The 17,060-nt window shown below is 39.7% G+C and overlaps 1 protein-coding gene across 1 annotated transcript in view; it reads right to left on the bottom strand.

Moving 5' to 3' along the window:
• The window catches only part of PCYT1B (phosphate cytidylyltransferase 1, choline, beta), a 50,167-nt gene that overhangs the window by 7,166 nt on the left and 25,941 nt on the right, over window positions 1-17,060 (bottom strand). Inside the window, exon 4 of the mRNA XM_032475666.1 lies at window positions 6,216-6,607. Within this exon, the coding sequence (XP_032331557.1) occupies window positions 6,216-6,607 (392 nt within the window). The remainder of the gene's footprint in view (window positions 1-6,215; window positions 6,608-17,060) is intronic.

The raw sequence follows: 17,060 nt of genomic DNA, 5'->3' as shown, positions 1-17,060 counted from the left end.
TTTCCATAGTGGCTGTACCAGTTGACATTCCCACCAACAGTGCACAAAGGTTCAATTTTCTCTATATACTTGCCAGCATTTGTTATCTCTTGTCTTTTAAATGCTAGCCATTCTAACAGGCATGAGGTACTATCTCACAGTAGCTTTGATTTGCATTTCCCTGTTGACTAGTGATGTTGAACATCTTTTCATATACTTGTGAAGTGTGATATCTCCCACTTTGTTCTTCTTTCTCAAGATTGCTTTGGCTGTCTGGGGTCTTCTGTTGTTCCATATAAATTTTAGGACTTATTTTTCTATTTGTGTAAAAAAAAAAAAAACTATCTTCTTTGGAAAAATGTTTATGCAGGTACTTTGCTCCTTTTAAAATTGGATTATTTGGTTTTCAACTATTCAGTTGTATGAGTTCTTTATATATTTTGGATGTTAACCCTTTATCAGACATATGGTTTGCAAATATTTTTTCCCTTTTTTGTAGGCTGCCTTTTAATTTTGTGGACTGTTTTCTGTTGCTACAGAAGCTTTTTAGTTTGACATAGTCTGATTTATTTTGTTGCTTGTGCTTTAGGTGTCATACCCAAAAAATCATTTCCAAGACCCCTGTCAAAGAGCTTTTCTCCTATGTTCTCTATTAGGAATTTTATGGTTTGTGGTCACATTGAAATCTTTCATCCATTTCGAGTTAATTTTTGTGGGTGGAGTAGGATAGGTGTCTACTTCCATTCTTTGACATGTGAATATCCAATTTTCCAGCACCATTTATTGAAGATACACTCTTTGCTCCATTGAGTATTCTTGGCTCCTTTGCATGAGTTTACTTGTGGGCTCTCAATTCTGTTCAGTTGGCCTACGTGTCTGTTTTTATTGTCACTACCATACTATCTTGACTACTATAGCCTTGTAGTATAGCTTGAAAGCAAGAAATGTGATGCCTCCCACTTTGTTCTTTTTTCTCAAGATTGCTTTGGCTGTCCAGGGTCTTATGTGGTTTGATATAAATTTTTGGACTGTTTTTTTTCTATTTATGTAAAAAAATGCCATTGGAATCTTGATGGGAATTGCACTGAATCTATAGATGGCTTTGGGTAGTATGGACATTTTAACAATATTCTTATAATCCATGAACATGGGATATTTTTCCATTTATTGGTATCTTTGATTTCTTTCATCAATGTCTTGTAATTTTCAGTATAGAGATCTTTCACCTCCTTGGTTACATTTATTAAGTATTGTATTGTTTTTGATGCTGTTGTAGGTAGGATAATTTCAATTTTGTTTTCAGATAATTCATTCTCAGTGTGCAGAAATGCTACTGAGTTTTGTATGTTAATTTTGTATCCTCAACTTTACTGAATTAATTAGATCTAACAGTTTATTGATGGAGTTCTAGAATTTTCTATATATAAAATCATGTCACCTGCAAATGAAGACTATTTTACTTCTTCCTTTCCAATTCTAATACTTTTTATTTCCTTTTTTTTCCTGCTTGGTCTGGCTAGGATTTTCAATACTATGGTGAATAGGAAAGATGAGAGTGGGCAGCCTTGTCTTGTTCCGGATCTTAGAGGATCTTTTTTTTTTTTTTTTTCTCTTTTCAGAACTTTTTTTGTTGTGGTAAAATATATGTAACATAAAATCGGCCATTTTAACCATTTTTAGAGTGTACAAATCAGTAGCATTAATGACATTTATGATGTTGTGCAACCATTACCACTATCTGTTTCTAAAACGTTTTCATCACCCCAAACAGTAACTCTGTACCCATTAAGTGATAATGCACCACTTCCCGCTCTCCCAGCCCCTGGTTACCTCTCTTCTATTTGGTATCTCTATGAATTGCCTATTCTAGAGCTTTCAGCTTTTAACCTTTTACCATTGAGTATGATGTTAGCTGTGGGATTGTCATATTTGGCCTTTATTATGTTGTGGTACATTCCTTCTATACCTCGTTTGTTAAGAGGTTTTATCATATATAGTTGTTAAATTTTGTCAAATCCTTTTTCTGCATCTACTGGGATGATCTATTTTTTCTTTTATTCTATTAAATGTGATATATCACATCGATGGATTTATGTCTTGACTATCCTTGTATCCCAAGAATAAATCCCACTTGATCATGGTGAATGATCTTTTTTATGTGCTGCTGAATTCAATTTGCTAGCATTTTACTGAGAATTTTTGCATCTATATTCATCAGGGATATTGGCTTGTAGTTTTCTTTTCTGATAGTGTCCTTTTCTGTCTGGTACCAGCTTAATGCTGGCCTTGTAAAACGAGTTTGGAAGCTTTCCCTCCTCCTCAATTTGTTGGAAGAGTTTGAGAAGGATTGGCATTAATTCTTTTTTAAATGTTTTTTAAAATTCTCCAGTGAAGCCATCTAGTCCTGGGCTTTTCTTCACTGGGAGATTTTTGATTAATGATTCTATCTCATTAATAGTAAGTGGTCTGTTCACATTTTCTATTTCTTCTTGATTCAGCATTGTTAGGTTATATGTTTCTAGGAACGATTCCATTTATTCTAGGTTGTCCAGTTTGTTGGTGTATTGTTGTCCATAGTAGCCTCTTATGATCCTTTTGTATTTCTGTGGTATCACCTGTAATGTCTCCTTTTTCATTTGTAATTTTTTATAACACTTTTTATTGAGTTATAGTCATTTTACAATGTTGTGTCAAATTCCAGTGTAGAGCACAATTTTTCAGTTATACACGAACATACACATATTCATTGTCACATTCTTTTTCACTGTGAGCTACCACTAGATCTTGTATATATTTCCCTGTGCTATACAGTATAATCTTGTTTATCTATTCTGCATATGCCTGTCAGTATCTACAAATTTTGAAATCCCAGTCTGTTCCTTCCCACCCCCCACCCCCCACCCCAATTTTTTTTTTTTATTTGAGTCTTCTCTCTTTGTTTCTTAGCGAGTCTAGCTAAAGGTCTGACAATCTTGTTTCTTTTCTAAGAACAACTCTTAAATTTTGTTAAACTTTTCCATTGTCTGTTTCTGTCTCATTTATTTCTGCTTTAATCTTTATTATCTCCTCCCTGCTGCTAACTTTGGGCTCAGTTCGTTCTTCTCTTTCTGGCTCCTTAAGGTATAGAGTTAGGTTGTTTGAGACCTGTTTTGTTTCTTAATGGAGGCAATTATTGCTATGAACTTCCTTCTTAGAATTGCTTTTGCTGTATCTTATAAGTTTTAGTATGTTTTATTTCCATTTTCATTTGTCTCTAGATACTTTATTTCTCATTTCATTTCTTCTTTGATCTATAGGTTGTTCAGGGTGTTGTTTAATTTCATGTGTTTGTGAATTTTTCTAGTTTTCTTCCTGTTACTTATACCTAGTTTCATATCATTGTGGTCAGAAAAGATACTTGGTATGATTTCAATATTCTTCAGTTTGCTTAGATTTGTTTTTGTGGCCTAACGTATGGTCTATTCTATACAATGTTCCATATGCACTCAAGAGTGTGTATTCTGCTGCTGTTGGATAGAATATTCTGTATGTGTCTGTTAGGTTCAGTCGATCTATAATGTTGTTCAGATCCACTATTTCCTTATTGATTCTGTCTGGATGACCTATCCATTGTTGAGAGAGGGATATTCAAGTCCCCAACTATTGTTCTGCTGTTTATGTCTCATTTTAGCTCCATTTTATGTATTTGGGTGCTCTGATGTTGGATGCATACATATTTACAATTGTTCTGTCTTTGGATTAACCCCTTTGTCATTATATGATGACATTCTTTGTCTCTTTCTACCACTTTTAGTATAAAGTCTGTTTTGTCTCATGTAAGTACAGCTACCCCTGCCTTTTAAAAACATACCACTTGCTTTTCCCATCCCTTCATTCTCAGTCTATGTGTGTCTTTAAGGCTAAAGTGAGTCTATTGAGGGCAACATATTGTTAGATCTTGGTTTTTATCCATTTATCCATTCTGTGTCTTTTGATTTGAGAACCTAATCCATTTATGTTAAAAGTAATTATCGATAGATACAGTCTTACTATTGCCATTTTGTTCATTGTTTTCTGGCTGTTCTGTAGATCCACTATTCCTTGTTTTATCCTGCTGTCTTTTTTGGGTATGTTTTGACATCTTTGGGTATCAGTGTACTTTGACAACTGTATCATGTTCTTTTATGTAATTAGTACAGATTTTTGCCTTATCATTACCATGAGGCTTACATAGACTATATTAAAATCACAACATCCTATTATAAACTGATGGTAACTTAAGTTCAATAGAATTCCTAAACTTTTGCTTGTCCTCCCCATCACATTTTAGGTTATTGTTGTTGGACAGTTGATTTTTTTTTTTTTTTAGTATTGTGTAACCAATATCAGATTATTGTAGTTATGATTATTTTTACTATGTTTTCTAACATTTAACCTAGAGCTGTAACTGAATTATATACCATCATTACCACACTACAGAATCTAACTTTAACTATATATTTACCATTATTACATATTTACCATTACCAGTGAGTTTTATGTTACCTTCCCATGTTTCTATGATGGTAATTAGTTCCTTTCACTCAAAGAAGTCCCTTTAGCATTTCTTGTAACACAGGTCTAGGTCTAGTGACGATGAACTCCCTCAGGTGTTGTTCCTTCAGGAATGTCCTTATCTCTTGTTCATTTCTGAAGGACAGCTTTTCCAGGTACAGAACTCTTGGTTGAGGGTTTCTTCCCAATATTGTGAATATAGTATTCCATTCCCTCCTGGTGTGAACGTTTCTGTTGAGAAATCTACCAAAAGTCTTATAAAGGTTCCAGTGTATATCATTTTTTCTCTTTTCTCTTGCTGCTTTCAAAATTCTTTGCCTTTGACTTTTGACAATTTAATTATAAAGTGTCTCAGTGTAGCCCTACTCAGGTTTAACCTACTTGGGGTCCTCTGTGCCTTATGGATCTGGATATCCATTTCTCTCCCCAGTTGTGTGAAGTTTTCCAGTGATGATTGGTTTAAATACTTTGTCTCTTTCCCTTCTCCTTCTGGAATTCCCATAATATTCCCATAATGCACATAGTGTGTCCCGTAAGTACCATAGGCTTTCTTTACTCTTCTTCATTCTTTTTCTGGGGGGTGGGCCCTGACTGGGTAATTTCAAATGTCTTTACTTCTAAGTCACTGATTGTTTCTTCTGCATAGTTGAGTCTGCTTTTGGAGCTCTCCGTTGACTTCTTCAGTTCAGTCATTGTATTTTCAGCTCTAGGATTTCTGTTTGGGTGTTGGGGTTTTTTTTTGTTTGTTTGTTTGTTTTTTGGTGGTTTCTATTTCTTTGATTTTTCTCATTTTGTTCATGCGTGGTTTTCCTAATTTTGTTGAGTTGTGTGTTCTTGTAGTTCACTAAACTTACGAGGATTATTCTGAATTATTTATCTGAAAGTTCACAGTTGTCTATTCCTTCAGGGTCAGCTGTTAAAGCTTTATTAGTTTCCTTTGCTGTCATTATCAACCAGATGTTTCATGGTCCTCGATTCCTTATGTTGGTATATGCACATTTGAGTAAGCTGTCTTGTCTTCCAGACTTCAAGTATTTCCTTTGGCAGAGCGAGTTCTAAACCAGTCAGCTCAGTTTGGCTTTCTGGATGTGTTTGCTGGTAACATCATTGCGCTGGCATGGTTTGCTGTCAGGTTTTATTTCGGGGTGAAGCCACTGCCCAAGTTCTAAGGTTGTAAGGTTGGGGGTGCTGCTGCTGGCTGAAAACAGTTGGCTAGGACTGCTGGTTTGGTTCCTTGGCCAAGTGAGGCTGTAGGTTAGGTTCCACAGTTTCCTGGATTTTCTGGTCAGTCTTACTGGATGCTTGGGACTGGGTCCTATACTCAGCAGTAGGTGGAGCTATGAATTAGCTTCTCTTCCCTGGTGGGGCAGCAGAACGGGCCCCAGGGCCTGAATGGCTGTGTTCGGGGACCTGAGTCAGGCAAGACTGTGTACTGAGTTCCCTGGCCAGACAGGGCCACCAGCGTTGTTCTCTGTTCAAGTGCGGCAGTAAGCAGGGCTGTTGGATGCGCTATGCGGCTTCCCGTGGGTTCTGGTTAGATGTCCAGGTGGGCTGGAAGCTGTATCCAGCGATGGGCGGGGCTGTGAAAGAGTTCTCCTGCTGTGCCTGGGAAGGGAACCTGACTCAAGGTCAGAAGGGCTCTTTGTTTGTGGTCTTGATCCAAGCTGACCGGCACCCCACGTTCCCTAGCTGAAGAGAGCCACTGGCTTCGCTCTGCAGCCTGTCAGCTCTGCCCGCGGGACTCTCCGCTCAAGCGTTGCCGGGCCGTGCAGCTTTCCAGGTGTCCCAGCCGGGCTCTCTGGGCGGTGCTGGGCGCTGGGCTGAGCAGTGGGTGGGGCTGAGACTCGGTACCCTGCCTGGGCGGCACAGCGGGGCCGGTTCCACGCGCGCTGGCGGTCCTTCCAGTCAGGCCTCTGCTCAGGTGGGGCTGGGAGCTGCAGCCGGCGGGAGAGGAAGCTGTGCGTCCGCGCCCCTGCTTGGGCAGCGGCGGGCCCGGCCCCACACGCGGCACTGGCTTCGCCGGGACCCGCCCTGCCTGCGCGCTTTGCTCCAGCACTGCTGCTCGTGCCGCTTCTGGATGTTCTTGCCAGCCTTTCTGATCAGACGGAGCTGGGCCGTCGCTCAGCAGCGAGGAGGGGCTGCCGCTCAGCCCCCTGCGTCAGTGGGGACAGAGCAAGCTCCAGGGCCGGACATGTGTGTGAGGCCGGGACCGCACCGAGCTCCCAGACCAGAGCGCACCAGTGACGTGGCTCTGCGGGTGAGCGGAGCGCCTGGCCGGGCCCTGCGGGGGGAGCCCGGGCGCCCGGACCACAGGGCTGGGTGTGGCAGCTCCCCCCCTCCCCTGCATGAGGAGGTGCCCAATGGTTAAGCCCTTCACATTTCTGCTGCAGTGTCCGTGGTAGAGACCGGAGTGGGGGCTCCCAGGAGGGAACCCACAGTGCTGGGGGAGCTGGACGTTCACGGGGGGCTCTTCCCACTGCGGGGCCCAGGCCCCGGCGGGAGAGCGCTTAGCGTTGGTGCTGCGCTGGCCCGGGGGGGGGGGGGGGGGGAGGCGCCATGTGGCGAGCGTGTCGCCGCCCTTATCCTTCTGATGCCTCCTGCCTTGGTCTCCGAGGTTCAGGAGGTGCTTCAGCCTCGCCCCCGTGTTTGCATTCTCTCAGTGCTGTCTTCTCTTTGAAGAGCTGTTAGTCCTTCTTGTGAGAGAGAATGAAGTGAGGAATGCCCTATGTTGTCATCTTGGTGACGTCACTCTCCCATTTTTTTTTTAAATTTGTAATGGCTGGTGTTGGCGAAGTCTCAGGAAAAAGACCACACTGCTGTTACTGCTGGTGCAAGGGTAAAATGGGTAGTGCCTTTCGGAGGGGTACCTGGGCAGTAGGTCCCAAAACTCGTCTTCCTAAGATAATCAGATGTAAATCGGTGTACCTGGATAGTCACAGCAGTGTCACCTGACAAAACGCCAACTCCCTAAGTTGGTTAAAGAAAGCTTGAACAACTCTGAGATGATAAAGTGAGTAGCTGCTGAAAATCAAGTCCTTAAAGAACGCTCAATAATGTGAGAAAATGTTCAAGAGCTATCGCAAACCAAAAATGATTTTAAGATAGTCTGTTCTGCATGACCCAGTTTTATGAAAGGAAGTGTGTACATGTAGATGGAAAAAAGGCAGGCAGTACCCCCAAAACAGTACCAGTGACGACTCCGGGTGATGAGGCTACAGGTGATTTTTAGTTTCCTTTTATGATTTACTTTCTAATAGTTCTGTCATGAACCTATTACTTTTATCATAAAAAAAACATGGTAGGAAGAAGGAAAGATGACAGGCAAGGAAATGAGGCCAAAGGGCGTTGTAATAGCACAGGTAAGAAAACACTGAGGCCTCAGGCACACCGTCACTTCCCCCTGACGCTCAGTTTCCCGTTTTAAACTCTAGCTCGTGACTTTTGAGATCTCAACCCCCCTCCAGCAGATAGAGTGGAGACGATCTGCTGATCGCTGTCATCCTTTCTAGATTCAAAATTGCACGATATTATGAATACACCGATTATTCACCTTTAATGAATGGCACTGATAATTCTGCCAAGGGACATCCAAACCTCTCAAAATCAAGCAGAAGAAAAATGCTGTAGTGCAACAGCATTAACTTGGATTAAGCCCATTTATGAGACAAAATCAAACGCCAAAAGTATAGGGCAGCCTATTATTAACAGCAACATAAAAAATAAATCCTTGAACTTCTAGCTGGCACTTGAAAATATGTGTTTCTATTACCGTAACCTGTAAGTGGATTTTCAGTGGCAGCCACTAGCCTTCCTGCTGTTCGTGGCTTGTCAGCATTTCCATTAGAAGCCCACTTTCTCAGGAATCTACAACTTGTCCACTATAGTTTGACTCAAGCCCAAAAGTGAATATTTTACCTAAGGGATTGAAATAATTTGAATCCTGAATGATAAGCAACGGTGTCACACTTCATAAAATGCGATAACCTTGCAAAACAATTCTGGGTCTTGATTTGCAAGCTCTCTGATCTGTTTCTGGTGCGTTTTGAAGGGTGGTTCCCCTGCAAAGGAGTTAAACTGAATCAGGTCAGGAGACAGTTTGTAATGAGCTTCCTGGGAAGAAAAGCACTTTAGAAATGTAACAAATAATTAAGACCATGGCATGGCATTTTCGAGGAGAAAAGGTATTTAAATTCAGTCTTACTACTGTATTAAGAAGTTTCCATTTATAAAGTTTTCTACCAAGAAAATAATCCTATTTGTGTGTCCATATGAAAGAGATTTTCTATTTCCCCTCCTACAATATTTTCCCTTTTAAGAAGTTCTTAACATCTAATGAGGCAGCAAATGTCTTGACAAGTGCGTTTAAGGGTTTCAGTCTTTCAGATATATTCTGGCAAATCTGGCAAAGAAACTAAACAAAGAAATCCTAGTTAGAACTGGTTTGGACCCCTGGTAATCAAGATGGGACTCACCGAGAAGGTTTCAGTTCTGGGCGAATCCGTAAACAACGCACCTTTTAGCAGTGCCTGGCACATGCCTGGGTGGCAGTCATTGGTTTTAAAAAAAAGAGGGGGCTGTTTTAACTATGAAACAATTTAATTTTCTCAACAACCCCAGCAAGTGGCTGACAGGTAAATGAACGTGCCCAAGGCTGCCCAGCGAGGAAGTGAGCCCGTGCTCATGACCAGCTCTCTGTCATTAGCCACTTTCATAGGAAAAAGCATTTCATGTTTTACTTGAGCATCTGTTGGATGATAAATCGTTGAAATTGTCAAAAAGACAGGTGGGAAATCTAATTCGGATCCACAAGCTGAATTTTATTTCTTTCCTCTATCAGAAGTCTTAAAAATTAGCAATGCCATTAGGATGGCTATTATTTAAAAAAACAAAAACCAAAAGAACAGAGAACAGCAAATGCTGGAGAGGCTGTAGGAAAATTAGAACCCTGTGCATGGCGGAGGGGATGTAAAATGGTGCAGACACTTTGGAAGACAGTGTGGCAGTTCCCTCAAAAAAATTAAAAAGAGAATTATACGATTTAGCAATTCTCGTTCTGGGTGTATACCCAAAAGACTTGAAAGCAGGGACTTCAACAGATACTTGTATAGCAGTGTTCATGGCAGTGTTATTCACAATAACCAAAGGTGGAAACAGTCTAAATGTCTCATCAGTGGATGAATGAATAAACAAAATGTGGTCTGTATAAATAATTATTTGTGTGTGTGTGTGTGTGTGTGTGTGTGTGTGTGTGTGTATAGGTACATGATGGGTTTGGGGTCTTTTTGGCTAGCATGGAGTAAAGTATTTCCATTATTGGTGTTGAAAAGAACCGTTTTGTCTATTATGAAACATTATGAAAGGCTTTCCTGGCATGGAGAATCTGAAAGCTGACCAATGACTCATTGCGTCAACAAACATTTACTGACAGCACGCTGTGTATGTATGGTTCAGGCATTAATCTAAACCCTGAGGGTACAGCAGTAAATAAGAGAGAGAAAAGTCTGTTCATATGTATATTTTTAAGGTGTAAGTGACATATAACACTATATTAGTTTCAGGTGTACAACATAATGATTTGATATTGATGGCAAAATGATCACAGTAAGTGTAGTTAACATCTGTGACCATACGTGGTACATGGTTACAGTTCTTTTTTCTGTGATGAGAACTTCCAAGATCTACTCTCAGTAACTTTCAAATACGCAGGAGTATTATTAACTGTTACCACCATACTCCACATTACATTCCCAGGACTTACAATTGTAAGTTTGTATCTTTGACCCCCTTCACACATTTTGGACCCCACGCCACCCCTCTGCCTTTGGCAACCACCAATCTGTCCTCTGTATCTGTGAACTCATTTTGCTGGATCATAAATGATTTTTTTTTGAGGAGTTGTGTGAGTTTTTTAGATATATTGTAGATATTAATTGTTTATCAGAAATATGATTTACAACTGTTTTCCCCCATTTGGTAGGTTGCCTTTTTATTTTGTTGGTTTCCTTTGCTGTACAGGAGCTTTGTACTTTGCTACAGCCCCACTTGTTTGTTTTTGCTTTTGATGCCTTTGCTTTTGGTGTCAAATCTAAAAACTCATTGCCAAGACCAATGTCAAGAAGCTTACAAGCTGTTTTCTTCTAGGACTTTTATGGTTTCAGGTATTATGCTAAATTCCTTCATCCATTTTGAGTTAGCTTTCTGTGTCTGGTTTAAATGTGGTCCAGTTTCATTCTCTTTGCATGTTGCTATTCAGTTTTCCTAGCACCATTACTGAAGAGACTGTCTTTTCCCCATTGTATATTCCTGGATCCTTTGTCACAAATTAATTGAGCATTGACCATATGCGCATGGGTTTATTTCTGGGCTCCCTATTCTGTTCCACTGATCTATGTGTCTGTTTTTATGCCAACACCGTACTGTTTTGATTACTATCACTTTGCAAATATAGTGTGAAATTAGAGGACACGATGTCTCCAGCTTTGGTTTTTTCTTCTCTCAAGATTTCTTTGGCTATTTGGGATCTTCAGTTGTTCCGTATGAGTTTTAGGACTGTTCTATTTCTGTGAAAAATGCCATTGGAATCTTGATAGGGACTGCACTGAATCTATAGATTGCTTTGGGTAGCTGTGGACATTTTGACAATATTTTTTTAATCCATGGGCACAGCATATCTTTCTATTTATTTGTGTCTTCAATTTCTTTCACCAACATCTTACAGTTTTCAGTGTACAGGTCTTTCACCTGCTTGATAAAATTTATTCCTATGTATTTTATTCTTGTTGATGCAATTGTAAATAGGCTTTTTTTTTATTGAGTTACGGTCAGTTTACAATGTTGTGTCAATTTCTGGTGTACAGCAGTTTTCCAGTTATACGTGAATGTACATATATTCATTTTCATATTCTTTTTCACCATGAGCTACTACAAGATCTTGAATATATTTCCCTGTGCTGTACATTATAAACTTATTTATCTATTCTATGTATACCTGTCAGTATCTATAAATTTCTAACTCCCAGTCTGTCCCTACCTATCCCCCTCCCCTGGGGCAACCACTAGTTTGTATTCTGTGTCTGTGAGTCTGTTTCTGATTTATATTTAAGTTCATCTTTTTTTTTTCGTTCTTAGATTCCACATATGAGTGATTTCATATGGTATTTTTCTTTCTCTTTCTGGCTGACTTCACTTAGAATGACTAAATAGGATTCTTTTCTTCCTGATAGTCTTTAATACTGTGTAAAAATGCAACAATTTCTGTATATTGACTTTGTATCCTTCAACTTTACTGAATTTGTTTATTAGTTCTAACAGCTTTTATGTGTGTGTGGAATCTTTAGGGTTTCCTATATATGTCACCTACAAATAGTGGCAGTTTTTCCTTTCCACTCTGGGTGCATTTTTGTTTTTTTTCTTGCCTAACTGTGGCTAGGACTTGCAATACTACGTTAAAGGAAGTGGTGAGAGTGGGCATCCTTATCGTGGTCCTGATCTTAGAGGAAAAGCTTTCAGCTTTTCACCATTAAGTATAAGGTTAGCTGTGAGCAGGTCTTATACCGTCTTTATTACATTGAGGTATATTCTCTCTGTGCCCATTTTGTTGAGAGTTTTTATCATAAATGGATGGTGAGTTATGTCAAATGCTTTTTCTGCATCTGTTAAGCAAGCATATGGTTTTTATTGTTTATTTTCTTCAAGTGATGTAAACACATTGATTTGTGGATGTTGAACCATGCAGCCCAAGAATAAATTGCACTTGACCTTGCTGTATGATCCCTTTGATGTGTTGTTGAATTTGGTTGCTCATATTTTGAGGACTTTTGCCTCTATGTTCATCAGGGACATTGCCATGTAATATTCTTGTCATTTTTCTCACTTTGATGTCAGGGTAATGCAGGCCTCGTAAAATGAGATTGGGGGTGTTCCTTCCTCTTTGTTTTTTTCTGGGAGATTTTGAAGATGACTGGTATTGTTTAAATGTTTAAGAGAATTCACCAGTAAAGCCATCTATCTGATTCCGGACTTTTGATGGGAGGTTTTCTGATTCACTGACTCAATCTCCTTACTAGTAATCAGTCCGCTGAGATTTTCCATTTCTTCATGATCCAGTCTGAGTAGGCTGTATGTTTCTAGGAATGTATCCATTTCTTCCAAGTGGTCAAATTTGTTGATGTGTAATTGTTCATAATAGTCTCTTATCCTTTGTAGTTCCGTGGTATCAGTTGTCATGTCGCCTTTTTGACTTTTAACTTTGTTGATTTGAGTCCTCTTTTTTCCTTGATGAGTGTAGCTTAAGGTTTGTCAATTTTCTTTGTTTTCAGAGAACCAGCTCTTAGTTCATTGATCTCATCGACTGTCTTTTTAGCCTCTGTGTCATTTATTTCTGTTCTGATCTTTATTTCCTTCCTTCAGGCTTCCTGTGCCGTTCATTTTTATTTGTCTGAAGGTATTTTTGACTTCTTTGGAGATCTCCTTTTGATTCATTGGTCGTTCAGTAACCTGCTGTTTAATTTCCATGCATTTGTGAATTTTCCAGTTTTAATTGATTTCTGGTTTCATACCATTGTAATTAGAAAAGTTTTTGATATAATTTCAGTCTTAAATTTATCAAGACTTTTTTTTGTGACCTAACACATGATCTATCCTGGAGAAGGTTCCATGTGCACTTGAGAAGAACCTGTATTCTGTTGCTGTTGGATGGACTTTTCTGTATCAGCCTCATCTGATGTGTCATTTTAGGCTGAATGTCCTTACTGACTTTCTGTCTGCATGATCTATCCATCGATGACAGGGGTAGTAAAGTCCCCTACTATTATTGTATTATCATCTTTCTTTTAGTAGGTCTGTTAATATATGTACATGCTCCTATGTTGGGGAAATAAATATTTGCAAATGTTATAACCTCTTGTTCAATTGACCCCTTGATGGTTATGTAATGCCTTTGTCTCTTATTACAGTCTTCATTTTATAGTCTATTTTGTCTAAGTATGGTACCCCAACTTGCTTCCGGTTTCTATTTGCATAGAGTATCTTTTTCTTTTTCTTTTTTTTAGGTTAACATATGTTTTATTTTTTGACATGTAAATGATCATTAAGTTTTTTTTAAAATTGAAGTATAGGCGATTTACAATGTTGTGTTAGTTTCTGGTGCACAGCATAGTGACTCAGTTATATATATCCCGTTTCATATTCCTTTTCATTATAGGTTATTGTAAGATGTTGAATATAGTTCCCTGTGCTATACAGGGGGACCTTGTTGTTTATCTATTTTTATATATAGTGGTGTGTGTCTGCAAATCCTGACCTCCCAGTTTATCCCTGCCCCTGCTTTCCTCCTTGGTAACCGTAAGTTTGTTTTCTAAGTCTGTGAGTCTGTTTCTGTTTTGTAAATAAGTTCATTTGTGTCATTTCTTTAGATTCTACATATAAGTGATACCATATGGTATTTTTTTCTTTCTGGGTGACTTCACTCAGTATAATAATGTCCATCCATGTTGCTGCCAATGGCATTATTTATTCTTTTTTACAGCTGAGTAGTAGTCTGGAATATATTTCTCCATCCCTTCCCTATGTCCTCACCTCTGAAATAAGTCTCTAGTAGGCAGCATGTAGATGTGTCCTTTTATCCATTCAGACACTGACTTTTAATTGGGAACCGTAAATAATGTAAGTATATGACTGATAGGTACGTGCTCGTTGCCATTTTGTTAATTGTTTTCTGGCTGGTTGTAGCTCCTCTGTTCCTTTATTCTCTCTTCGTGGTTTCTTTTCTTTAGTGTACGCTTAGATCCTTTATTCTTGGCTGGAAGTTTTCTTTCAGCACTTTACATACATCATGCAATTCTCTTTCGGCCTGCAAAGTTCTGCTGAAAAAAATCTTAGTTTATGGGGGTTCCCTTGTATGTGACAAGTTGTTTTCCTCTTGTTGCTTTTAAGAGTCTCGCCTTGTCTTTAATTTTTGACATGTTAATTATAACGTCTTGGTATAGGTCTCTTTTGGCTCAGCTTATTTGGAACTCTAATGGCCTCTTGCATATGGGTCTCTGTTCCTTCCCCAGGTTAGGGAAGTTTTCAGCCATTATTTCTTCAAATAGATTTTCTGCCCCCTTCTCTCTTGCTGCTTCTGGGACCACTACAATGTGAATTTGGTTGGCTTGCTGTTGTCCCATAAGTCCCTTAAACTATCTTCACTTTTTAAATTCATTTTTCTTTTTGCTGCTCTGATTGGGTGAGGGACACTGGCCTGTCTTCACATCCCTGATCCTTTTCTCTGCTTCATCTAGTCTGCGGTTGAATCCTCTAGTGTATTTTTCAGCTCTGTGATTTCTACTTGGTACTGTCATACATTTTCTGTCTCATTGAAGTTAATGCTGTTCACCCATTCTTCTCCCAAGATCAGTAAGCACCGTAATGACCATTGTTGGGAACTCCTCATCAGGTAAATTGCTTACCTCTGGCTTTCATTAAAGACTTTTTTCTGAGGTTTTATGTTGTGTTTCATTTGGACATACTCCTTGGTTTCTTTATTCTCTTTGGTGCTCATGTGTTGGTTTCCGTGCATGAGATATAAAACAGCTCCCTCTCCCAGTCTTGCAGATGGAGCCTCATGTAGGAGGTGAAACTTATCGTTCGGTCCTGCCCTAGCTCTTCGTTGTCTCTCATACCTCTGGCATTGTCCAAGCGGCCCCATTTTATTTTTAGTGACTGAGACCTGTCAGTGTCCCAAGGGGAGGGGTCTGTCGTCAGCTAGACTCAGGCTGATTCGGAGCAAGACCATCAGGCAGCAGCTTTAAGGTATGCAGATACCCTGCAGTCCCCCAAGACTGTATGTAAGTCCGGCTGTTCACCGGAGCCAGGCGACCTAAGTGTGTCCCCTGGGTGGCGGTCAGAAAATCAGGGCACCAGACCAGCGTATGAGTTCTTTCCAATAGATACTGGAGACCTAGTGTGAGGCGGAAGGAGAGCACAGAGGTGGCACCTCCCGGTCTCCGTCTTCAGAGTACAGCTCAGTAGGGCCCTAGATAGGTGCCAAATCAGAAGTGTGACCCTCGGTCTGAAGTTGCAGGACAAGCAAATAGGCCTCTTGCACAGAAGGACGGGGGTATGTGTCAGCCTGCGGTCCGCACAGCACCCTGGGGGCAGCAGTCAGCCAAGAGCTGTTTGTTCTAGTCCCCATGGGACCCAGGAACGGTGAGAACAGCTTCTGGGCGTGGCTGTCTTCCTGGCCCAGCCCCCACTGCCTGTGTTTTTGATGATGGTCACCCTAACAGGTGTGCGATGCTAGCTCATGGTGGCTCCGATGTGCATGTCCAGTGATTAGTGATGTTCGGCACCTGTTCATGTACCTTTTGGGCATGTGTGTGTCTTGTTTGGAAAAATGTCTGTTCAGATCTCCTGCCCATTTTAAAATCGGACTTTTTTCATGCTATTGAGTTGTGCAAGTTCTTTGTCTATTGTGAATATTAATCACTTGTCACACATGATTTGCAAATATTTCTCTTATTTTGCAGGTTATTTTTTCCTTTGTTAATAGTTTGTTTTGCTATGCAGAAACTTTAGTTTGATAGAGTCCCATTTATTTTTGGTTCTGTTGCCTTTGCTTTTGCTGTTACAGTAAAAAAAAAAATGTGTTTCTGCATATTGAGATGATCAGACGATGTTGATCTTCATTCTGTTAATGTGGTGTATCGTACTGACTGAGTTACTATGCTGAAGCATCCTTGCAACTGGAGGACAAATCCCACTTAGTCGCGGTGTATGATCCTCTTCATAGATTGTCAAATTTGGTTTGCTAATATTTTGTTGAGAATTTTTGCATCTATATCCATCAGATATTGGTGTATGGTTTTCTTGTAGTGTCCTTCTCCGGCTTTGGTATCAAAGTACTGCTGGCCTTGTAAAATACTTTTGCAAGTGTTACTTCCTCTTGAATTTTTAAAAAAGTGTTTGAGAAGGACTGGTGTTAGTTCTTTCAATGTTCGGTAGCGTTCACCAGAGAAACCATCTGCTTCTGGGCTTCTGTCTAGTGGGAGACTTCCGATTATGGATTCAATCTCCTTCCTCATCATTGGTCTCTTCAGATTTCTATTTCCTCATGATTCTTTCCTGGCAGGCTGTATGTTTCTATGAATGAACCCGTTTCCTTTAGGTTATCCAATTGGTTGGCATATAATTATTCTTCAGTCTTAGGATTCTTTACATTTCTGTGGTGTAAGCTGTAGTATCTCCTCTTTCATTGCTGATTTTGAGTCCTTTTCCTTTCAAGTCTAGGTAGTTTGTCTATTTATCTTTTCAAAAACAAGTTCTTAGTTTTATTGCTCTTTCCTGTTGTTCACATCTCTTTTACTTATTTCTGCTCTGATACATTTTCTTTCATAATTTTGGCCTTTGTTTGCTCTCTTTCATAGTTCACTGAAGTGCAAAGTTTAGATTTTTTTTTCGTGATGCGCATTATCGTCATGAACTTCCCTCACAGAACTGCTTTTGCTGCATCCCATAACTTTTGTAGTGGTATTTCATTTGTCTCAAGGTATTGTTAAATTTCTTTTGAT

The sequence above is a fragment of the Camelus ferus genome, chromosome X (genome assembly GCF_009834535.1).
Source record: "Camelus ferus isolate YT-003-E chromosome X, BCGSAC_Cfer_1.0, whole genome shotgun sequence".
NCBI lineage: Eukaryota > Metazoa > Chordata > Mammalia > Artiodactyla > Camelidae > Camelus > Camelus ferus.
Note: the sequence above shows the minus strand (reverse complement) of the source record. Positions and strands in the feature narration are given on the sequence as shown.